The sequence below is a fragment of the Mycteria americana genome, chromosome 6 (assembly GCF_035582795.1).
Source record: "Mycteria americana isolate JAX WOST 10 ecotype Jacksonville Zoo and Gardens chromosome 6, USCA_MyAme_1.0, whole genome shotgun sequence".
Lineage (NCBI taxonomy): Eukaryota > Metazoa > Chordata > Aves > Ciconiiformes > Ciconiidae > Mycteria > Mycteria americana.
This window is the reverse complement of record NC_134370.1, coordinates 50971453-50996628: the sequence shown is the minus strand read 5'-3', so window position 1 is coordinate 50996628 and position 25176 is coordinate 50971453. Positions and strand designations below refer to the sequence as shown.

General features: G+C 39.7%; 1 protein-coding gene across 3 annotated transcripts in view; it reads left to right on the top strand.

The window, feature by feature from the left end:
* The window catches only part of USP3 (ubiquitin specific peptidase 3), a 97926-nt gene that overhangs the window by 49808 nt on the left and 22942 nt on the right, over positions 1-25176 (top strand). The window contains exons 1-3 of one of the 3 annotated variants that reach the window (XM_075505778.1): positions 619-1373; positions 18400-18460; positions 20850-20981. In XM_075505778.1, the coding sequence (XP_075361893.1) occupies positions 1283-1373; positions 18400-18460; positions 20850-20981 (284 nt within the window). In that variant the 5' untranslated portion in view covers positions 619-1282. Of the gene's footprint in view, positions 1-618; positions 1374-18399; positions 18461-20849; positions 20982-25176 lie in introns of those variants that run through there. The other 2 variants (XM_075505779.1, XM_075505780.1) reach the window with 2 other exon arrangements.

The following is a 25176-nucleotide window of genomic DNA, read 5'->3' as shown; positions in this document are numbered from 1 at the left end:
AGGTATTACGGTGGTGGACTTTATTTGCTACATTTGAAAAGGAACTGAGTATTTTCCGTAGAACATTTGTACTGATCCAGCGTAAGCATGCAAATTGCTGAGCCATAAAATTGTTATTCTGCGTTGTCTGGAAAAGCTGTAATAGAACATACGTACTTTTATTACCACTTAACTTAAAGGTTACAGTCATAGAGTGGGAAATTCAGTAACAAGCTAAATTTGAGACCACGTAACTCTTTAAAAAACGTGTGAGGTGAAGATATTTGCAAATAATCAGCAGAGACAGAAGGTTACTACGACTTCCTGTTGTCTCTAGGGAGCAGTCAAACCACTCAGCTTTTCAAGACAGAGCTCAGGAAGTACGCATACGCCATAGGCTGTGCATCTTAAGGAACAGATTGCTTGAATACAGCATCTGTCTCACCACATACAAGTTTCATGTGGTCTCCCTTCACATACACAAAGCTGTAGTGTTTTTGTGAGCGGAGCGCACGTGAACCCTTGCGGCCGCAGGTGCTGCCCGCGGTGGGGGGGGGGACATGCCTCTTCCAGGCAGATCCGGCAGTGCCCCCCCAGCTGCTCCAGCCTGCGCTTGGATCTGTGAATCATGCCTCAAGTAACTACGAGAGAGTTTGGGCCCGACACTGCGCTTCGGTGCGGAAACCTGCAGCAGAGAGCTGTGAAACATTTCGGAGGAGATGGGAGGGACAGAGCTCCGCGACACCGCTGGCTTTCGCCAGGACGAGATACAGCCCAACAGCCCGCCCGCCGCAGGCCTCCGCGGGGCAGCCGTTTCCTGCCTGCACGACCCCTCAGCGACCTCAGTGGCTGCAGGCGGGCCTTGCAAGAGCAGGGCCTCTCTCTCCTAGAGGGAGGTGCTGCCGCGGGGAACCGACCGCCCGCCGGGAGGGAGCCTCGCGCGGCACCGCAGCCCGCGCCCCGGAGAGGCGCGGCACGGCACGCGGGCCACTCCGCCGCGCGCGAGGGTAACCGGCGGCCGCCCGCAAGGCGCGGTGCGGTGCGGCTCCCCCTCGCCCGGACGGGAAGCGGCGGCGGCAGCGCGGAAAGCGCGGCGGGCGGAGCGACGGACGGGAGGCCGGCTCATCGGAAAGCCCGGCGGGAGGCGGGGTGAGGAAGCCGTTGGGCGCGGACGGGAGGGCGGCTGCCCGCAAAGCCCGGCAGGCGGATCGCGAGGTTGGCCCTAAGATGGCTGTTGTGCGCGGGGCGCCGTTGCTGTAGCGCCGCGAGGAGCCGCCCGCCGCGCCCCGCCGCCTTGCCCGCCATGGAGTGCCCGCACCTCGGCTCCAGCGTCTGCATCGCACCCGACTCGGCCAAGTTCCCGCAGGGCTCGCCCTCCTCCTGGTGCTGCAGCGGTGAGTGCGCCCGGCGCGGCCTAGGCTGCGCCGGCCCTCCCGGCCTGAGGTGGCCCGGCCGCCCCGCACCCTCGCGCGGCGGGCGGGCGCCTCTCGCTGCCGGCCGCTCCTTTGTTCCCCGCGGCTGGCGCGGGCTTCGCGGGGCGTCGCAGCCCCTCGGCGGGAGGGCGCCCCGCGGCCGGGGGAGGGCCTGGGGGTATGGGGGAGGGAGGGAGGCTGCCCCGGCCCCCCACGCCGCCGGGGGCCGCCCCGCGGGACCCCTCTTCGGGGGGGTTGGGGGGGCGGGGGATGTCGCGGTGCTGCTCCTTCCACCCCTTCTGCTGCGGAGCGGCCGCCACACGTCTGGGGGGGGGGGGTAGCCCCCGCTCCTCCACCGGCCTTGCCTGCGCAGCCTTGTGCGGCGCGGGAGCGCGGCCAGCCCAGGGCGGGCGGCAGACTTTGTCTCCGCCGGGGGCCGGCGCCCCCAGCCCCACTGGGCGCGGAGGAATGCGAGATCGCGGCTCCTCGCTCCTTTTGTCTGCCGGAGGAGCTGTGTGCTTAGCCCTGCCCAGAGGAAGCCTGGCCGCGGGGACCGGGGCGGAGAGGAGAGGAGCCGGTGGCTGCTGCAGGGTCAGTGTGTTCTTTAAATCAGTCTGAGAGTACCTTTTTTTTTTTTTAAATAGACAGTTTTGAAAGGACTTTAGAGAGTCTCGTTTTAATTGGACTGCTGAGGCTGAAGGCGACGCTTCCCCCCCCCCCCTCCCCCCCTTAATCCGAGGAGCAGCTCAGTGAAGGTGGTCTGTGGGGGGGTCTGGGAGTCACGCTCACCTACTCTGCTGTGTGGGTCGGTAGGAGTGTAGAGATCATGTTTTCTTAGTACGTTGCTCGCTGATTTAATAATGCAAATTACTGTTTTTGAAATGTATCCTGTCTTCAGTACTGTCCCTCGCATGTTCTTGTTTGTTCAGGGGCTTTCCCCTTAAAGGTGCTACATGTGCTACCCCCCCAAGGTGTTTTACTTGTACCTTTCCAATAGATCATCGCACACTTCTACACAGATAACCTCCGATGATTGCTGTCATTTTTGGTACATGTTTTTGTTTGGTACCACTGGTACCGTTTTTGTTTGGTACCACCATTTTTGGTACCACTGTAATGTGGTTAGTTATACTTGGTATGAAAGTAGATGCAAACCAAGTATGTTTAACTTAGGAAGTAGGCCCCACTTAGAGCAGCAGCATGACTTGTGTCTGTGGGCACCGGAGAAAAAGCCTCATTTAGGAGTGACTGATCAGGGAGTACTGAGATGCTAGATATATTTTAAGGTGTTCCTTTTTTTAAAGAAAAGATGGTTGTCCTTTATCTCACAGTTTCGGTGCTTTCGTGTGGGAAGGCTGCTGCTTACTTGAGTTCTTCCCTGATTGCAGTTTCCTGGAGCCAAGGTGTGGTAGTGCTGCTGCTTCCTTTGGCAAAACCAGTTATGTTACTCTGTAATGTTTTTTATTTTAGAGGGAGTACACTTCACAGTGGAATAATGTGGAGAATGATTAGAAGGGAAGGAGGAGTACAGAAAAATCTGTTGTCCTTAATGTTTCTTTACTGAAAAAAAATTAATGGTAAGAAGTCTAACTCTTGTAGGTCCATCTGTTATCTTCAGAGTATCAAGGGTAAGCAAAGTTGTCAACCAGAAGCATATGGCAGTAGGGAACCACCCTTCAGAGAACTTTAAACAGATAAAATTACCAAAACTAAAAACATATGCTCAGGTATTAATATAAGTTTCCAACTTCAAAAATTAGCCAGTTTACAGCTACAGGATTGTTAGGTATGCTGCTTTCAACAAAGAAGTTCAGCGATTAGAACAAATTTTTCTTTGTTGTTCAGAGGTGTTTCTCCCAAACCAGCACTTACAGGGAGAGCCAGTTGCTGGGCAATCAACTGATTTATTACAGCTGGGAGGCAGGAAGAAGGTGCCAGACACTTTGGGGAACTGAATAGATTGATGACGATACCATGTCTAGGGGAGTGTCTATGTTTGCTATGCTTTTTAAGAAAATTAAGATAATAAGTCACACAGTACTCGCATAGATAATTACTGGACTCTTAACAAGTGGCTAGAGAAGAAGGTAGGTACACTGAATTTAAAACATTCCAGTGAACAAACAGCAGGCTCTTGTTAATTTAAAGCAAATGAAAATTGTTCTTTTTAAAAATGAATTTTGCATTCCTACCAGTATAGTAAAATGTAGTGCCTCCCTTTTCAGTTCCAGCTAGTAATATGTGATTATTGTTACATTAACTCCCTAATGGTATATAGAGTACTGTCTCTTTCTTGTTTGTGCTTATTTTAGTGAGATTAATTTTTTTAAAGATATGTGATATTGGTTTCTGTGAGTTCACAATAAATACCATTTCTTACTTGCTGGTTTTGCAGCAACTGGGTAATATAAAATTAAACAGAGAAAATGCCATGTATAAATTAATACTTTGTAAAAATTTAATGCATTGCTATTGCTGTTTTCTAAGGTTCTGTGGGCTTAGTTCTTTTGTTGGTGGTGTTGCCTCAGTTGGAGAAAAATATTTAGAAGGTAATTTTCTGCAGTCTGTAATAATAAGGCATCTCTCATCAAGCACATTGTCTTAAAATGATTCAGAACTTGTTGTCAGTCTTGCGCCGAGTTGCTGCTGACCTTTCCAGAAAAGGAGAGTAAGCGAAGATACTGATACAGGAAGCTTTCTGGCAGCCATGTGACCTGCCAGTGATAGCAAAACATTGCAGAATAGGTTGGAGAGCGAGTTCTTAGTTCAGACTGCCAGTGGCTATTTTTATCATTATCTTGGGTTTCTGTGATTTGGGGGGCTGGAATTGTCATGCTGAGTGAGTGATGCATATTGGTTAAGTACCCCTCGCCTCGCCACAAAAACTCTCCTGATTGCAACAATAACTTCAGAAGGTAATATGGAGGCACTTTTGAATATCGTTGTTTGATATTGAATATTGTGTCATTATGTAACAGACGCATGTTGCATTTGATGCTGATATTTGGAAGCTAGCTTTACTGAAGTTAGGGAATTGATTAGAGCAGCATGTGCACCAGCCTGAATTGTTCTTTTGGCCTAAATCAGTTCCCCTTGAAGCTACCTGACAGAGTTGTTACGGAGATCTTGTGATGAAGGAGGACTCTTAAAAAAGCAGTAAGAGGAAGCATTGACAAGTATGTTGATCTAAGTATGAATGTTTTTGCTCCAAATTAAAAGAGTAATGGTGTATGTTAATTTTTAAGTGTCTCTAGAACGTCTGTCACGTTACTGTTGTGTAGTTTGGAAGTCCTTGAAGTTTAACTGCTCCTGTTTAGAAAATGGCATGCTTTCCCCTGAGTATTTAATCCGGTCAAGCGTGCTCTGTACAGTAAGCGATGCAGAAAGCAGCACGCATTTGCTTTGAGGAGCTGTAAGACTATCAAAAGAGAGCACAGAATGTCTTTTTGCAGATCTAGAGGCAGGTTGTTGTTGTTGTAATTGGGCATTTAAGAGGAGAGGAGATGAATATATATAAAGTAGGAATTGTACAGAAACTGAAAATGGCTTTTAATCGGTGCTGTCACGTGAAATACTGTATGCAGATGTCTGCTAATTCCAATTAGAGTGTAGTCTTTCCATGCACTTTAATCTCTGAAACTTCTGCTGAAGTTGGAAGCAGAGTAGCTTAGAGGCGTTGGCAAGACTGCAAAGTGTCACAGGCTGAATCAGTTGAATATGTATGATGTGCCACACCTTCAGCGCTGTTGTGCAAATCATGTAACTATGAAAACTACTCTGGAACAGCTCAGATGTGGTATTTCTCAACAACTTTTCATAGACTCATGAAACCACAGGGAGCCATGCCTCACCTAAGTGAGATTGCAATCTTCTAAGCACGCCTGTGGAAGTCTGAAGAGTCTTTCCAACTTTTTCTTCTGCATGGTTGAGGATTCATTAGTTCTCCCTGGACTCATTGATTGTTCAATGTAGAATTTTAATTTCTTTCTTTAGAAGAATAACTGCAGACAGATAGGACTGTGTCTGCCAAAACTGAGATTCGGGGTTTTTTTGGGTGTGGGGTTTTTTTGTTGTTCTTTTGGGGTTTTTTTTAAGGGGAATTGTACTTCTGAAGTATGCTTAAAACTGTTGCTTTTCAGATCACTGTCAGTTGAATACATTTTTTTGTCTTAAATAACATAATTTTGTTAGATACTGAAGAGCAATTCTGGCTGTAGACTGTTATTTCCTGCAAAAGCTAAATATATTTGCCTGGCATCTGTTTCTTCCATTCTAACTTCTGTTGAATAAGAGCTGTGATTTCACAGTTGGTCAGAAACATACATTGTGGCATTTGCAAATGATGCTGGGACCATAAAAAGTACAGAGGAGAGCTAGCACGAGGAAGCTGTTTGAGGCCTAGTGAATGATGATTATGGTGGAAATCCACATGCTGACTTGAATTAATGACATTTTTTCTGTGTTTGAAGTAATTTACTAAATTACTTAGTAAATTCAGTTAGTTCAGAATAACCCTGAATGTCACTGAATGCTTTATTTATATGTGAGAGCAAATGTTTTGGGCTGAGTAGGAGAACTTTCAAGAACATGACTATACTGGGTCAGACTGCTTTTGATGTTTTTTTGTTTGCCCTACCCCCCTCCCCCCAACCCCCCGGTCAGTTTTTGTTTTTGTTTCTCAGTTAAATCAGTTACACTGTTCTCCATTGGGGTGGGTAACAGCATTCTGCCACACTGTGGTTTTTGGCGTTGGACTGTTGCAGTCTGTGCCAAAACAAATATACTGTAAAAGCTCAGGTACACAGGCTTTAACTGTCTAGGCTTTCCTTTTTTCATCTCGGTTCCTCGTTAGTATTTCTTCTCCATCTCCGTGAGTATTTGTCTCTCCTTTTGCCTTTTCCTTTTTATTACTAGAGGTCCTAATTTCCTCTTTCCTTCCATTCTCACTAGAATACAGGAGAAGGAGAGAGAACTCACTGAGACTGGAGAGGGGTAGGTAGGACCTTCTTCCTGTGAAAAATTCTGTTCAGTAAGCTGCATGTAGCCTCAGGCTAAGCTCATGGACAGTGTGCGGACCTAATGGTCTGTAAGTGTGAAGGTTATTTGTCACCCTACATCTGGAAAAAGGAATTTGGGCTGGAAATTGCCAGATTTATTCTGAAATTTAAATCACAAAATAAGTATGTTAAAAAATTTACCTTTTTTCATTCAGTCACATTTAACTTCAAAGTTGGGTAGTCTTTCATCTGTTTCTCTGGGTCACTGCAATGCAGGAATGCATTAGTAACTCTACAGACTTTATAGGTTGTTATATCTCCTTAAATTCATTCCCTGGCTGTCTTTTTAAGTAAAGCTTGTTAGATTTGGGTTTTTTTAGACTCAGTCTTGTTTTCCTTTAAAACTGTTAATTTTTTTTCTATTTGAATTGGTTACTGATGTATGAGCTAACCATGGGGGCAGTAGTTATCTTTGTCTGTGTGATAAAGCATAATGCTTTAGAACTGATTCTATTAGAAGATGCACATTTATTGAGGTAGGGTAAGGGTCTCAATTTTGGTCTCATAAGCTAGACCTATTTTTCCTTTTAATTACAAAAGAGGGGATTCTTTGTTTTCAAATGCTTGGTATCTTTTAGAAGTCAATAAACTTAAATTGATGGTGATTAATATTTTCTAGATTTTTCTCTTCAAATATTTGTTTATATTCAACAAATCACAACCTGTCACTAAACTTGAACGCTAGTTGGGGAAAGAAACTGTTTCAGAGGCAAGAAGTAGGCAGACATTTAATGCATTGCCTGTGTTTAGAAACTCGATCTAGTCTTCATGATGATTTTGAAGATAAATTTTGAAGGACAAATTTTACTAATGACTGTTCCAAAGTATTTAATGATCTAACTAAAAATCAGTGTTTTGAAATGACTCTTCAAAGTGTACCATATGGTAAGGAGACAGGATAGTCTGAGGCATTGTGGAAGTGGGATATATAAGGCACACACAAATGTGTAGGAGACAGACTCGTGTGCATGGCAGACTCTTGATTTATCCACAGATTAGTGCAAATTTCATTATGGCTGGCTTAAATGTAAGCAGGATAATAATTTTCACCTGCCTTTCCCAAGCCCTTCAAGATGTGCAGGTGTTAAACAAGATCAATGTATTATTCTTACTCTGTTTTTCTGATTGTTGCAAGGTGCCCAAGGCTGACAGAGTTAGGCTAGTTAATTTTTTTTTGTTGCATCTGTGTCTGAGGTTCATAGAGTGAAAGCTTCAGACCCAGTGTTTGGAATGAAATTAAGCTTTGGACCATTTCTGTGCCACTCACCTCATTTAGTTACCCGTTCATGCTTTGCTTTCTGTTTTAACAAACACTCTTTCCCTAGGTAAAAAGTATTTAAAGGCCATTAATTAAAATAATCCATGGAGGTTAGAAAGTGCAACTTAATCAGAAGTTTAGATCTGAAAACTAGTTAAGGCTTTTCTGATTTTTATTTCGAGATTATTGGAGGAAACGGTTTTTATTGTAGAGTGAATTAGAATAATATCTGATAACTTTATGGTGTCCTTGTTACAGGAGCAGTGTAAGATTTTGTGTCCTTAATGATTCATTTCCTTGATTATAAGAGGGTGTTTTAAACTGTACGTGACACAATGAATACACTTATCATTCAGCAATCTTAACTGGTATGTCAAAGCAATCCTCTAGTGGTTGGGGTTTTTTTCCCCCTTTGGAACATCTTGCGTAATTTTGGATCTTGTAAACATAGTTATGAAATTTCTTTGACAGATTTTATTACCCATTTGAATCTAATCACAATACCCACAGGCAACCTGACAAAATAAGGTGATTCTTCTGGAAGTTAGCCGCCGGCCCCCCTCCCCCCCCCCGCAATATTGCAAGCAGACAGCTTTTTAACAGCTTTTTAACTTTAAAGCGACATGGCTTGCGGGTGGGGGTTGGAGGTCCTTATCAAAGCAGGACCTTAGCAAACGTGTCCTTAGCAAACAGGCAGATACTGATTTTTCAAGGTAATTCATAGGTACATCATTTAGGATTCTGTATGAATGTGAACATCTGCTTGTCCATGTCAAAATACAGGTGCATTTTCTCAAGATAGCCATGACCCTTTTTAAACTTCCTTTTTTTTAACCTTTGGTTCATAAGTTTTTCATTTGGTAATGTTTTTGTCCACTGCGCATTTGATTTCTTTCTTTTTTGTTCACAGGGATGGTTAGTAATGTGTCTTGCTAGAATTGGGGAATTAGGGATGAAATAGTGTGGACTACAAATAAGTAAATTAATTACCAGGTTATATAAAGAAAGCAAGAAGCCTTTTTGCTGTCTTTCCCCTCTTTTCTCTCCTATTTCCAGCTTGAATGTTTTGACCTGAGATTGATTGCTAACTGACTCAAGAAGATTCCTTTCCTTAAGGGTTTAAAAATTACGTTACACTGTTGGCTTTGCTGTGCTTTTTCTGGCTGCTGTATGAAAATGAATATTTGTGTGTCTCGCTCTAACATAAAGATTGAACAACTTTGTTTTTTCTTGGCATGTTACTGCTATAATGAGGAGCAATATCAGTGAGGGCTAGAAAGCATTTAATTTTAAAATAGATAAGTATATATGTGTGTGCATGTATGTATTTAAATTTGGATACTAATTAGTTATCAACGTAGCCAAACCACTAGAAATTTTTTTTTAGAATGTAAAGGAGAAATAGAGGCAATAATTTTTTAAAAAATGCTTTTGGCTGTGATTGTTCAGTAAAAATAAGCCTGCTACTGGTGTGTTACTTTTTTTTTTTTTTTTTTTTTTTTTTTTAATAATGCATGTTTTCTCAGTGTTGCTTTCAGGTAGGATGTGATTTATGTGGTATATGCAGGAAGATCAACCTCTGAGATTTCTTGACCTGAAGTTTGATTTAACATGTAGAAAGACTAAATTACCAAAAAAATATGGCACTACTGTAGCCTGAGAGCTAACTACCTGTGTGTGTGATTGGTAGCGCTAAGTGATCTTATTTCTTTACCATAACAAAAGAAGCAGCACAGCACGCTCTGTGTCTTTGTATATTGCTGCTATAGGTGATATGACTTTGGATTTGCACCTTTTTGTGTTTGGGGTTTGTTTTTTTTTTTTTCCGTTCGTTTAACCACTTCCTCAGGAACTGACATGTCTGTTTACACCGATTGAAAGAAGTTCTTACCTACCTGTCTGCTTTTCCACTACTGGATTAAGAATATAGGCAGATAAAAAAGCATGCATTTTTTAACTTCCAAGTTTTTCAGTGTGGAATTCTGATTGCGTAATCAAAATACCGAACTGTAAGCCAATGTGGTTGAGCCTAACTGAATTGCATGCAGATGAAGCTAATGATGTTGTTCTCTGACAAACATTCTTCAATGTTAGGAATGTGTTGGGGACTTCAGTGACCTATTTATTCTACGAAAAATTGTTCACCTACCTGTGTTTTATATTCTTACTCAGTTGTTGTTTAGTATGTCTGAATTATATATAGCTTTCCATTGTAATAGATTGGTTCACTGTAACCATCTGTGAAATTTCTTATATGAGACTGAGTAATGCTTTTATTTAGTGACAAAGAGGAGGAAACCACACGTACCATTATACATAAGCACAATTATTAGCTGATTTCATAAATTCACTCACTATACAAAATTACTTACTATTTGTTTTCTCACTAAAAACTTAATCTTTCTGGTTTTGGCTGAAAGATAATATCAGAAGAAGTAACTTTCTTTTTTCCATAGTTGTAAGGTGAGGGTAGGTTTTTTTTTGTTTGTTTCTTTCTTTCTTTAAATGTTCTTTAGAGTCTATTTGAAATCTCTTACATTTGAATGTGATTTGAGTCAGGCTCAGACTTGGTATTGTTGAGACTTCTATTCATTGTGCATCTCGTTGTTATGAGGGTGTGAAACACTGAAAGAATGGTTAACATTTTTGTATTGTTAGTAATGCTTACCAGGAAACTTGCTTCCTTGTAAATTCTCTTGCTTTGATTTAAATGTAATTTAAATTTCATCTTTTCTTATCCTTTCCTCTAGTATGTAGGTGTTAGCTGATTTTAAAACAAAACATTTTAAATAGCATAATTCAGAACCATTTCCCCTTCTGTCTGGTTTCATTTTGACTAGAATGCTGTTTTTCTAAAATAGCAATAAAGATGTCTAACAAATGAAACTTATGTAAAATGCCGTTAAATAGAATATTTATTTTTCTAATATCAAACAGTTTAGAACAAGTTCAGTCCATTTATGAACTTCTTGTAATGGGGCTGAGGGTAGGATAGAAAGAAGAACTTTATGTGAAATGAAGTTTGAAAACCAGTGGGAATACTCTTTAAAACCTAAAAGGTAAAACAGTTGGCTTGTATGTAAGGTGTAGAACATGGTCTAGTTTTCAAAGCCTATAACATTCCTTTTTCCTGCATTCTCTGCCTAAAATGGGACTTTAGCCTACTCAAAGGTTTACAAAATACTCTTGTAACATTTACTTCCTTTTTCAGTCACCTGGCTTTCATTACAGTTACTCATCTGGAACTGACTAGCCTTAAGTTCTCAAAATGTAGAGCAGGTACTTTTACCAGATGTGTATACAGTTTAAACACACCAACACCCCCACCCCCTCCCAAAACAACCCCGACCCCCCAGAAATCCCAATCAACAACCATAGACATTTAACTCGGTATTTAAGTTCTGGAATCTACTCCTAGATTGTGAAATAATGTTAGCATTCTACTTGGGCTTAGCACGCTTCTGTGTATGTTAATGCCTGCCCTGTCTTAAGATTTTGACATGTTTAGTTGAGATACTCATTTCAGTATTTTTGATTCCTCCTGAATGTAAACAGACAATAGGTTCAGATAATAAAGCTTGCATGTATGCTTGTAGTAACTGCCTTTTTAAATACACAAAAGAATGCGAAGTCAAAAACTGAGAACATGATCAGTTGTGTTAATACATGTGTACTTAGTACTAAGTAACTTATATTGCCTGTTTTGAATTTTTACATGCAGACTTACCTTGGAGGACATCTGTATTTTTTAGGCTGCTTTGATTCTGCTAGTAAAGTGTTTTTTTCAGTGCCCGAGTGTCTGGTTCTGCACATATCCAGATGTCCTACAATCTTGACTGATGTTCTGTGATGAGTAAGACTTCTAATTTTTGCTCTGAGAAGCCGTTTTATTGTATATGCTGGTTTATAACTGAGTTCATGGGCCAGAAGGAAGGAGTGCACATGGCTCTGTAATGTTGTGATTTGGACAGTTCATTGTAAGTGGAAAATCCTGTGTTCCAGTCTCAATTCTAACGACTGAATGTTTCATCTGGTGGATTTTGACTGTGGAATGCATGGATATTCATTGCTGCAGAGACTGCAGCCTAGGTAAAAGTTGTAAGTGCTAGGCTTGGTGAAAGTCACACTCTCTTGCTTTGTCTCACTGTTCCCCTGAATATCATAGGAAGTGCCATCTTTTAACAAAAGGAGTTGTCAGTCCTCCCTCAGCACTTGGTAGTAGTCTGGAAGGAAGGTCTTCCAAGGGTAAGAGGTGTGTGCATTAAACCTGGGACATTGACATCTTGAATGAATGGGTATTGCGTGGAGAAAACTCCTCAGCTGTTTTATTCAGTCTTTGAAAAGTTGTGCCTGCATCCAGAGGGAGTTCCAGAGTAAATTCCAGTGGTGGGCAGAGCTTTTTTGCAGCCCCAGCACGTAAGCCCAAAGCAGGGACAACATCCAACACGTTTGTCTCCTTGATATTTCTCATAGGCTAATAACTTGAACAATTCCCTACTTGGAATACTGGCTTTCATAGATGATGCTCTCAGATGCCTGATATTGCTTGTGTATTGCATATGGGAAGTTTTAGGTGTTTAATTCAGAGCTGTTTTGGCAAGTCACCTTGAAAGTTTTGTGTGGAGTGCTGAGTTTTGGGATGTCTTACCCTTGCCTGCAAGTAAAATGACATAAAAGGACTCAGGTGTTAAGGCTAGTAGGCTCAGTTCTCATCTATGCTGATAAAATTATTTTGGTAAATTACTTGATCTCTCATTCTCCATTTTTCAGTCTGTAAAATGGAAGTGGGCTCTCTGAGAAATGCTCTGAATCCTGTGATTGAAAAACTTTGCATTTGAGATGTTACTACTAAAGAGGTTTGCCTAATTTTGGTTAAATGTTTGTGCAGAGTTTTGTATTCCCACCACTTGTGATTGTTTCCCAGGATTTTTTGCTTGCGAGTTTCTCTCACCTTTACTTCCAGATCTTTGGAGGAGGCAGCTTCTAGTCTGATTCCTTAGGCCTGATGTGTCACAGACAAAAGGATTGTGTTTCACAAAGCAAGGGTTTCACATTTTGGTATGCAGATTGTTGCTTCTTTTTTCTTCACATGTTGTTAAGGGATACTGCCCAGCTCTTTTTTGCTGCATTTGTCAGGCTCTTTTAGGAGCAAAACGTAACATTGTCTTGCTACTAAATCTGAATTAAGCAGGGCACTGAAGGATTGTTAGGCAAAATGAAGTTAAAGATATGGGAAAGGAAAAGTAAGTCTACTTCTCTAGAATACTTCAACAGTATTCTTGCCTTTTTTTTTTTTTGGAGATACGCAAGTATATGTGTGTATGCGCACATGCATACGTATAGCATGTGTATACATGCCACACATACAGCATACTCTACAGATGTAGCATATATATGTGTTTGTCACCAAATGCTTATGTATGTGGGACAGTTTGCTCAGCACAGTATCAGTATACCAGTGCAGCCACGACTAAGTAAATACTGTTCCTTGTGCAGATGCGGAGTGGAGTAACAGTGGCCTTTTTCAGTTCAGCTTATATCAGTATAGCTGATCTACTATACCAACATAAACTGAACTGAAAAAGTCACTTAGTCCAAAGATGTTTCCCTGCAGGTCATTATGTTATTGTAGTTTAACCATGTAATTATACTATGAGATAGTAGTGTTGGTACAACTCCTTTTGAGAACAAAGTCCAGGCCGTTTTGTAAAGGCTGTGGAGACTATTGGAACTAGTTTAATGACCCTAATCTTGTTTCCATTCAACGTGCTCTTAACAGAAGGACCAACGTATTGCTCTTATTGTGCTGATATTTTGTGGCCTTTTCTTTAGTGATGTAATAAAGGACTATTTTAGAACTTGGATGTAAGCACAGTTCTGTAGTAGCTATGGCCTCAGGTCACTTGTGCTCCTGTGACTGGCGAAGTCACTGGTTTGCATTGATCACATGGCTGCGCTACCGCCGGATCTCTGGTGGACGCTGTATCTTGCAGGTTTCTTAACTTGGCTGCCTTACAGAAACTGCTTCCTGTTTGTCTCCTCCTCTTCCTGCTTCTTTTTTCTTTTGCCAGTTTCTAAATTATGCAGTGTGCTATTTAAACAAAACTGTTAGTTTCAGGGGTTGTTTGTATACTTCTACATAGTTGTAACTTTCCTACAGTGGAAATCTGCAGTTTTGTTCTGTAAGGAATACAGTGTTTGCCAGGAGCGTTCATGCTTCACAAGACTGCGCTTGGAGTCAGTTTTTGGGGAAAAAAAGTCAAGATTCAGAAGTACATACTTGAGTGATCATGAGGGTAAGATGGGGTGGGGGCCCTGTGATGAGAGTGCCAAACTGATTAGCCATATCTTACTCATTCTACTTGGCATAACTCGATGAACATTATTTATCAGGAAGATTTACAGAAAGTGGAAGCTGGAGGGGGAGGGACATCTCTGAATGTTCCCATAGTTACATATGAGTCTTTATGTAGGGGTGTTTGATTGTTTGCTCTCTTGAGGATGGATTGATACTCCTCTTCATTTACAGAGGGATTTGTAGGCTGTATAACAAATGAGTATTCAGATTTCACTTAGAGAAATTGTTCTGTAAAAGATTGTATTTCCCCTTCCTATTACATGATGAAAAATTACGTTTCTAAGCTTCTGAATAAGCTGATGCTGTTGTAAAATGGCAAATGACTTACTGCTTCAGACAACATTGTGGCATTGCAGATTTGCTTTCCCTTTTCTTTTGACATGTTAGTATCATCTTTGCCTAACCACTTCAAGTTATTCTAAAAATAGAGCAAAATGAGGCAGTTGGTAACCGTTGGCAGTAGCCACTTTAGTTCAAGCTGAGAAAGCAGCCAATGTTCCTTAGCCTGTATACCACTAAATAAAGTGTAACAAACACAGATAATTAAGGTTTTTTTAATGTGGTTAAGATGTTTGTTGAACATAGCACCCCCTACTTTGGAATAAAGTTATGTAGTGTACCCCTCCTCCTCTTTTTTTTAAATAGCACTAAAAAAAAAATAAAAACCCAAATCCCAATTGGAATACTTATTATTGAGGGAAGACATACGTACCTGTACAAATGGGTTTGAGAGTCTTTCCTCACAGTTCTGTGTAACTGTCTGACCTGAAAGTCCTGAACACCCAAGTCTGTTTTAAGGGCCAAGTTCCAGGGCTGTGTAATGTGCTTTGAATTGAGAAGGGATTTGCTATGGATCTGTGTCTCTTGTTTCTGGTCTGCTTTTAAGCCTAGTGCCTTCATGTCAGTACCACATCTGAGAGGAATAACATGCACTTTCTCTACAGATGAAGCCAAACTGTCTACCTTTAATTATAAGCAGTTCAGGGCAGTGACTGCGCTTTTCCTGTGCATTCCATGGTGCCTGTCTTGTTCGAGTCCTGACTAACGCCTGAAGCTACCAGCCTAATCTAATTTATTAATAGTAAGTAACAGACAGTAACTGCTTCAAGATCTGAATTGAGGAATACCTAGAGAGCCACGGTTTAATGCAGTTATCTACTGAGCCAACCTCAGAGAAATACAGAATACAATCTTCAGCAACCTTTAAAAAAATCAATTGTGTAATCCTCTCGGAACAGAGCAACTGTAGGTCACAAATTTAATACTGGCTTCTGTGTTTAATCTTAGTGGGAGTCACTGCCATGTTATTTGAGTTCTTTGTGGGAGGAGATGTTTGTGCAGAAGATAAACTACACATTTCTAATGTGATGCAATTGGAGCAACATTCTTCCTAAAAGTTAAAGCAAATAAATGAGCCATCTTTTCCTATTCCCCGATATGAAAGATGGAACATTTTAGTGATCGCTATTTTTTTGGCATTGTGCAGAGTTGGTGGACTCATTTGCTGGCTTTGTTTATACTGCTTCAGTATAATTTAACACTTGACAAGCAAGCAGTGTTGGTTTTTAAAATACCTGAATGTGAAATTGTAATTGTGTGGTACATGGTGGAAAGTAAGAATAATAGTTTGCATCGTAATGCTTTGACCTACTGGTTGAGAACCAGTTCTGTCCACAGATGATAACATAGTGAAAGCAAAAATGTTACTTCAAAGTGGGAGATTTCTGCTGTTACTTCAAAGTGGGAGATTTCTGCTGGGATTTTAACACTAGGAAGACTGTTTCATGTTCCTGGCAAGGAAAATGTAGGGTAGTGATTTGTTCATGCAGCACTTAATCTGTGTTTAAGTGCATGAATGGTTTTGGCTTCTGTTTCCTTCCGGTTAATTTTTTACCTTTCAGTTTGTGTAATTCAGGAAAATAAAATTGTATCAGGTTAGACTGGTGGTCCCTTTTTAGCCCATTTTTAACTGATAACTATTTAAGGTCTTACCTTTCTCTTCTGTTTGCCAGTGCCAAATGGTTTTCTTGATAACATTTTGGTCAAATTAGACAAACTTCTTCTACTTTTCTGACTTCAAATGTAAGCCAAAACAGCTCTACCTGGCTGTCCTCTGTCTATTGCAAGGTTACCATCATAGTTGTGGGGACTCATCAACTTCAGAAATAGGAAAATTTGGTTTTGGAAAACCACAACCAGAAAACTGAGATGTGAGAAAGTGTGTTTCTCAAAGTAATAATTGCAGCAGTTGATGAAAACAATTCTGGAGTCTTTAGTAAAGAGTTTAAAGTAGTTACTTCAAATAATATTTCTGTGGAATGCGCTTTTTTTCCAGTGAACATAGTAAAATTCTTAGTTTTAAACATTCCTTGGATTGGGCCTGTGAATTGAAATATAACTATTTGTAATAATGAATTCAAATCCAAGAAACAATTCTTTAAGAAGCAGTATTAGGTAGTTTATTTTTCCATCTCATTTAAATAAAAAAGGTGAAATCTAACAGTGGAAAAGTGTATTAGCTCTTCTAAACAGCTAAGCCTAGTCACTTCTCTCCCAACTAAAAATTGACCCCCTCCTTGCTCTTTCTTTTTAGTAGCATTTAATTCGATAAAGAAACTTCTTTCACTTTTGTTAGCTTAGTTTTCTCTGGTAGTCTTTGATCTTAACAGTTTGATATGTACCATGGTTAGTAGCTTGGTGAACGTATTTTTGAGATTTGCTAGAAGTCCTGAATTAGCCTGCTCCGGTGATCCTGCCCTGGAGCAGCTTCTGTGTATGCTTCAGTTTCCCCAGTTCCTTTCTCTAAGGTGTGACTCCAGACAGGGAAGGCTGTTCTCAAGCTTTTCGACAATAAATAACAATATAAATAATTTACATGTATGCTAGGATTTAATAATCTTCTCTTTGTCCCTTCTTCCCCCAGCCTCACAGACCCTCATGTTTCTGGTGTCTTATTTTTCCTCTGTGACTTTTTTGACTGGCTGCTCCAAGAAGCAGTTATTTATAGCATGTGCAAAATTAGGTGGCATCATACCCTTTTGTATTTTTGGGATAATTGAAGTAATCTTTTTATTGTTGTTTTCTGCCCTTGCAGAAGTGCACTTAGCATTTAATTTTTCTTTTCTCATCATATTAGTTGGGTATTTGAAAGTGTAATGCTGTTTCTGGAAATTCTGTGGTAATGGATAGTTGTTAACAATTTTACTTCGTTCAAATCTAAGCATTGTATATCATTGCATTCCTCCTTCAATGACATGATCCAAATTGGAATTCCTCTCAAAATTTGAGTGTTCAATATCGATTTAGTTGCAGTTTCAAAATTGCAATTGTTTATATATACTTTTTCTTGACTTGACTAATAGAAATTTTCCTCTGCTTGCCTGTTTTACTATGTTCTGGCTACGTGGGTTATTTATTGAGATTTTTGTTTCTAATCTGAATTTGCAGACTTTGATACTGGGTTGGGGTAGGAGTTGGAATGTCCCGTTTCTATGACTACCCTGGGATGGGGTTTCATAATTTTCTAGTATCTGCTGTTTTTTCCCCCTTTAAGCCCTTCAGCTTAAAAACATCCATGTTTGTTTAATTTAAGTTTTCTAGACTTAGAAGACAGCTAAAAAAATTAGATAACATCTTCTGGTGTCTTGAATGGATTGCAAAGCACAGCACTGTGTTACATTTTAACCTTTCAGCTTCTTGTGCATGACTGAAAGGGTAAAAATCTTTATGGATAAAGCCTTTACCAGCACTGCAGCATACAAATACGTATGGTATAAATGGTGTGTATTGTCATGCATTGCACAGTAATTTATCCTGTGTGTTTCTTATCAGATTATCAGGCTTTCTTGCAATATCTTCTTTAAAATGGCTTCTTGTATAACTAGTTTTATGAAACAGAAGTGAAGTGGTGTGGCTTTTTTTCCTGTGTTTGGTGGACTGCCTTATCAAAAGCCAAAAGAAAGGTTTTTAAACTTTACCAGTGTTTTTGCTACTTGTGCTTCTGTTATTTCTGTATTGTATTGCAAAATCAAGTAGACCTCATGTGGATGTAATATGAACAAAATATTTAAATTTTTCGTGGAAAGTAACAGGTAAATGTGTAACCTGTGACTCAAACCCAAGCCCGAAGGTGGCTAATGTGCTTTAGTGTCAGTAGCTCTTCAGTCTGTTAGTTTACTCCCTAATATAAGTTAATGAACAGGACTGGCTATTTTATGTAACTGTGCTGCTAAGGTGGAGTCAGCAGAGCTATTGCTAGTGCTCAGGATGTGTTATGCAGCTGTAATATCAGAGCCAATTAATTTGACGCTTTTTTTTTTTTTAAATCTTTTATAGTGTGCCGGTCAAATAAAAGTCCATGGGTCTGTCTGACGTGCTCAAGTGTCCATTGTGGAAGGTGGGTACAAAGTGTTGGTGTGCAGATCTTTTCATCAGACCTTTATCTTTTCCCTTTGTGGCTCGACTCTGAGGCAGTTAATTCAAAATTTTCCTGAATGCCTTATACTTCCCCGAAATAAACCTGTAATGATTTCATTTAACATTGTATATTTATACTGAACACACTTCTGTTCTACCTTGTGAGAGTCCAGAGATTCTACTCAACATAATTTTTTTCCAAAAGAAAAGTGAATGGTGAATGTGATTGCTCAGCTCAAAAAGTACCTGGAGAACTGCTAATTCAGTGGATTATTATAAAGTTCCATTCTGTAAAAGATGTTTCTATTGTAATAAGATTAAACCAATAAGAATTTTTGGAAACCCACAAATCCAAAGATGGCACAGCTTATTTTGAGAAAAACAGCAACTGTCCAGCTTAGACAGAAAATGCCTTAAATGTACTGTAGTGTAGTTTTGGAACAAAGTTATTGCCGTAACATATAAGGAGTAGCTACCATCAGAATTCCTTCAGAGTATACCTGTTTTTTGTCTGTATTAGTTGAAGTACACCAAAAGAATTTGTAGAGGAATGATACAGTCAATGCTGTTATTTCTATGTCAGGATAATTGTAGAAAATTTGCTGCTACATAAATGTTTGAGATGCACTTATTAATGAGAATGCAGTTAGTGTTGACATTTAGACAGTATCTGAGATGTGAACATGTTTTTATCTGTAGGGTAGCATTTGTGCTGGTGTGCTTTTATTCTGGAAGAGCATCATTAAACTTGGTGACTTTGTCTTTTAAAGTGGATTCAATAAACTCCAGGTTTTGTTTCTTTGATCTGGATAGCAGTAAGTGCCACAATTTTAATAATGTCTCTTATTCAGAGTTTTCAGCACAACCTCCTTTTTTTTTTTTTTCTTTTTATTTATTAATTTCTTTTATAAATTTATACTTGGTGGGAGCTAAGAGAGGGGGAGCTACTTCATGTTATGTGATGGTGTGAAGGAAATAATTTGGAATATTTTACTTGCTATCAATTTAAAAAAAATATTACTACTGTCCACATATTGACCTTTCTTGTGTGCAGTTAGGAGACATTGAGTCAGTTATTTATGCAGTTTGTTTTGACTTTTCAAACTGTTCCCATCCTTAGAATGGAAAAGAATTGAATGAGAAGAATGTAATGTACCTTGTAATGGGAGCACTTTTGATCATGAAAGCACACGGCATATTCTTCTGTTCAGATAATGTTTGAAATCAAAGGAAGAGAAATAGTTTTTCAGATTTTCACTTGAAGTATATCCTCCAGGTTAGAGTCACTGGGAACACTAGTGACCGTGTTACAGCAGCAGAGCGTTTCTGGTGGGAGCATAGCTTTATAAACCTGTCACTTGCACTGTTAGGCAGAAAACCAACTCCTGCAAGCACAGCTGTCTTGTTCGGGTTATGACATAATTGCTGTAGGATTCTGCCAGCACAGCAATGTTGGTAACCCTGTGGCTTCAGTGCCGTAACTAGCACAGCTGCGTTAGCAGAATTGTTTACACCTGCATGTGAGAACAAGTGTAGAATACAAAGACCTTTATGTGGAGCATGTGCAGAGTTCCTATCCGTTAGCATTACTGAGTTCAACAAGCAAGAAATGGGGAAGGAGGGAATTCACCTGAAGTCTGGTCATGCACTTCTAAGTGTTAATGATTTTCAGCTGGTAACTTAGGGATCTTGCATTTGTAATGACACTTTTTAAAATTAAAGATACTTAAATTTCTAGATCTCAAATTTTGAGTGTGAAAATGCTCATTGTGTCAGCAAAAGAGCTGTAGGATTTTAGATTTCTTTTTCAGTTATGTGACCCCAAGCCCTAGAGCCTTTCAAATTAATGAAATTAATAAAACGTAGAATGCTCTAATATTAAATCGTGCTGCAGAATGGGAAAGCTTAAAATGGATGTGCTTTCATATGGGGGTCAGCACCCTGTTAAAGTAATCACAAACATGATGAGTGTTGGGTGGAGAAAAAAGTAGAGCTGTAAGAAAAGTATATGGGAAAACAATATGGAGAACTAACCACATTACAGGTATAGAAAAAGGGAGCTAATGATTTTCTCAGTTGTGAAGGTGGATCAGTCTGTTCAGGGCCCAGATCCTTGGGTTTGGTACAAGGATGCCAGTTTGTGGTTGCTGTGAAGGAGATGGAGAGATTAATTTGGACAACATGGAGGAGTAAAGGGGTAAAAAGTTAGAAAATTTAACCAGTGTTTTCACACAGATGAATTGCCTATTTTAATGCCTGTATAAATGTTGGATGCTTATTAGGCTGCCTTTTTACTTCTTATTTTCAATGAATGTTGGTTAAGTAACTGTTTAAAAGTATAAGACTTTTTTGTTTTTCATTTATTTTAGATATGTGAATGGCCACGCAAAAAAGCATTATGAAGATGCACAGATTCCTATGACCAATCATAAGAAAACAGAGAAACAAGAGAAAGTTCAGCATACTGTGTGTATGGATTGCAGTAGTTACAGTACATACTGGTAAGGGTTTGAATGCTGCAACTTGTCAACTTTTTACATACTAGAAGGTGAAAACTTCAGATTCTTGTGAAGCATTATATTACACACATTTTTGAGCACTTAATCTCTTGATTTCCAGACTTGGCTGTTTAAAAACAGTAATGAAATAACCCTCTCCTTTTGCATGTGTATTGTAGCACTGGTTGCGGCTAAACTCCCGCATTTCAAATGACTTGGAAACTTTTTCAAATAAATGCTATTTATGTGGTTCAGAGTTGCTTTTCTGTTTGCTTTGGGTTATGTTGAGAACCTAGCCTTTTAATTGCAAAAGCTGCTGTTCAGTTGTAGTTACTCCTTCCATCAAATTGGTGAGCCTTTCGCATACCCTTTATTTGACAGAATGTCAGAAAGTAAAGTAATACACAATAATTCGTGCCCAAGAGATGTGAACTTGAGGTGTGTATGTGTGTGTTTTGTTTGGGTTTTTTTCCAGTATTATTTTTTTTCTGCACTCTGAAAGAAAGGCTTCTTTCTTTTGGAGATTTGGTGCAACCTATATCAGTTTGGGAAAGTGACAGACGGATCCTGGTGGGAAGCAGCGTCAACTCTCTGGCAAGATTAAGTAGCAGAATCACAGAAGTGATTCTTTTAAGGGAAGAATGGCCTGGGCTGATTTATTCTGTCAGTTTCTTAGAGTGAGAGATGAGCATTGTTTAGGGAGATTTAATAGCTAAGCTGGTAATGTTGGGTTCCTGATGTGGTTCATCAAAGAGCAAAGACTGGAAGTCTATTGAAAGCAATGCTTTTGTGCATTCAGCATCTTCCATCCTCTTCACCGCTAAGCAAAACTGTTGACAGCTGCTTCCCATTTCCTGTTAGCTTCGTGGTTTCCCATGTATGTCGTTACTTGTGCGGTGTGGCAGTGCAAGATTTGAACAGTGGAAATCTGAGTTATGGTCTTGTAAAATTACTGAGTATATAGCTCCACTGATGGGTATTTTGTTCAAATAATTGGGTATCTTTTGTGTACTTCATCAGGGAAAAATCTGTTTGCTGAAGCTTGGGTATCCAGTTTTATGAGGGATACTTCTGTAACATATTTTTATTCCCTGCAAATAAAATCACAGTTAAGTGGTCTCACCTGAAGAAATTTTGTTTGTTTGGAGCAACTCAAAAATTATTCAGATGGTGTGTACAGCAATGACAAAAGCTGTACAGATGTTAAGCATAGAAGAAAGGTTTGAGTAGCTTTGTGATGTATGGGGATTTTTCTTCTATTTACATTTTATTTAAATGAGCGGCATTTTTATCTGCTCCTATGTGAAAACATTGGAAAACATAGAATTTTTCTAAGTGATACATATGCACAGGTTACCAACATTGGAACAGCTGTGGGAAGCTAATTCCACTTTCACAATTAATGCTGTTAACAACTGAGTTCTACGTTGTGGCTTTTTGTTTTGTTTTGTTTGAAGTAGGACCTGTCTTCTAGTCACTCTGAAGGTAATAATGTGTGGAGGAATTTTAGCAGGGTATTTGAAGTCTTGATTATATCTCAATTTACTATGACAAATAGTATGCCCAACTGGCTGAGGCTCAATGAGTTACACTAGCAAGTCAGAGCACCCTGCTGACCTTATCCTGAATCCAATATGGGCCTTGCAAAATGACAACAGCCAAACTGTTGACTATGTAGACTATGGGATCTATTACTGAAACAAGCTATGCTTGTGAGCAGCAGGTAGGCGTGCACTTAGGAAGTTCACTGCTCTTTCACAGCATATTTGTGGTAGGACAGATGAGAAGCAGTTTAGCATGTGATGTCTTTTCTGCTGTAATTGAAGTAGAAGGCTGAGTCATCTATGGATGAACTGGAACTAATTGTAGAGAGCTTTGCCTTGGGGAGTTCCTGTTGCATATAATTCAGTAGCAAATTATAACTCTCCTGTGCTAATGTGAAGCTGAACAAGTTTCAGAAGCAGTGTATCTTTGCTTTCATTTAGGATATCAGTTTTTTCCCACCTGATAATCAGAAAAAGATACCTGGATTTGTATTGCACTCATTTTTTTCAGTGGAAATGAGCTTAGATGTGTAAAGATGAAGCAGAAAGAATTCAGACCAACTTATTTCAGACAGGACTGTAGGGGCTGCTATCAAATAGTGCTTGCCAGTTAAAGCAAATAGTTGGGTGAATTTGAGTCATAACTAGCTACTGTGGAGACTGAATTTTGAAATGTTATTTGTTGGCTTCTTCAGTGTAGACATGAATCCAGTAGACAGTGCTATGTTGATGCAATGATGTTTCTTTCAAGTAAACTTTGCTTAAAGATTAATATTTTATGCTAGCAATGTGGGCAACCTCAATAATTTGAAAGTCAAGAAAATACCATCTTAAGACTTAACTGAATTCTACTCCTACTGTAAAAATAATGCAGATACTTTGATGCAGTGCTGGCTTTTATATTTTTATTTACCATTTTGTTTACTGCATAGAGTTGAGTAGAATTACTCTTGTTCCATTTTTATCCTATGTATCTCAATTTACTGTGTTCCTTAGCTTGCATGATAGTAGCAGTGAACAGGCCTGTATGGGCTCTTTTCTAACCAGAAGGCATTTAATCCTTTGCTTTTCTTTGGCCATGTCATAAACTTTCATGCAGTCATGAGAGCACAGTCCAGGGTTTGCCTTAGCTATTCTTGTCAGTCCAAGGGGAAGAAATACTATGTGACTGTTGAAGCCTACCATGATTTATTGAATTTTGTTTCTAGTTCACATGCAGTCTTGCTGTAAACCAAAACCAGATCAAGCATTGTCCTGTAATTGCATTTCAGAGTGGAAGTCTAGGTGTGTATGTTCTCTTTTATGTGATCACAAGCTTTCAACATAGCTTTGAAAGGAAAATGTTTCAGTTCTGGTGGGATGGTAGTTAATTTTTTTTTTTTTTTAATCTGAGATGACTTTTTATTGTATTTATGAATTCAGTAATGTTTTGAAAAATACAGGTATGCTTGAGGTATTATTAAGTATTGGGCAATTAGGGATTTGCTTTCCAGAGAGTTTTGATCTTTCTTCTCTGTCCTCCTATTCATCTGTTCAGTCTTCACAGTGGAAAAGTTGGGAGAATGTTAATCTTTTATTTATTATGAGAGTATGACTCTCTTCTTGATTCTGTGGTCACTTTTGAGACAGTAGATGCAATACTAAATTGTCAAACTGAATTATGTTTGAGACCCTAAGCACTGAGAAAAACAGACTCCTGAATTCCCCTTTTTGGTGGTAATCAGCCTTTCAGTTAGTTCTAAAGTACTAAGCAAAAAGGGTTTACAAGAACTACAGATCTTTTTTTCTCTTCAAGCTGTTGTTCGATGCATTCTCCTGCTGTGTTAGTGGTTGTTTTTCTGTGCACGAGAAGTAAAATGATATGTGTAAGAAGCCTGCTTTCAGAAATACATTTCCTGAAAGAGGACTCTTGTAAGTTTGTTTTCTCTGTGCTAGTGCACAGACAGTTGGTTAGCACAGAAGAAGGTTGCCCTGTTTATGTATTTGCATAGTATGTTTCCTGTGTTCCTTTAATCCCAGACGCAACTTGCAAGTCAGATTTCTGACCCATTAGCCTCCTTGTTATCTCTTAAAGGGACATGGTTGTGTTCACGTCGGTGATGTGTCCGTCTCCCCCCACCTCCCCCACCCCCCCCCATATAAAAATAACTAAGTGCCAAGGACTTAAAAAAATTTCCTTTTTAGTCTTCTTTTTGTGATGGTGGTTCTATTTAAAAAACAGGCTTACTGTGCTAGCGCATGAGCATCTGAAAATGAGATTGCTGAGGACCATTGTTTTGCGTTCTACGGTCAGTGGAAATTAAAGAAGGTAAAAAGCTGTTTATCAAGACAGTAAAACTTGAGTTCTTAGTTTACTCGTATACGGTGTTAGTACAACTAAGGAAACTTGGATTTTCTTAATTTTGCTTGTCCTGTAATTCTTCAAATCCAATCAGGGCTTTTAAACCTAGCATGAAGTTCTATAACCTACTGAAACAGCCAGCACTAAGCATAAGTGTTCCCCAGAGCAGTGCATACATTCACTGGCTTGCTGCCATTTTAGCAGCAAAGGAGGCCAGAAAAGACCAGGCCTTGTAGGAGCAGAGGTGCTAAAAATAGAAAGTGTATAGAGAGGAAAATATTGTGCTAATCCATATAAGGGACCCTCCCCGAAG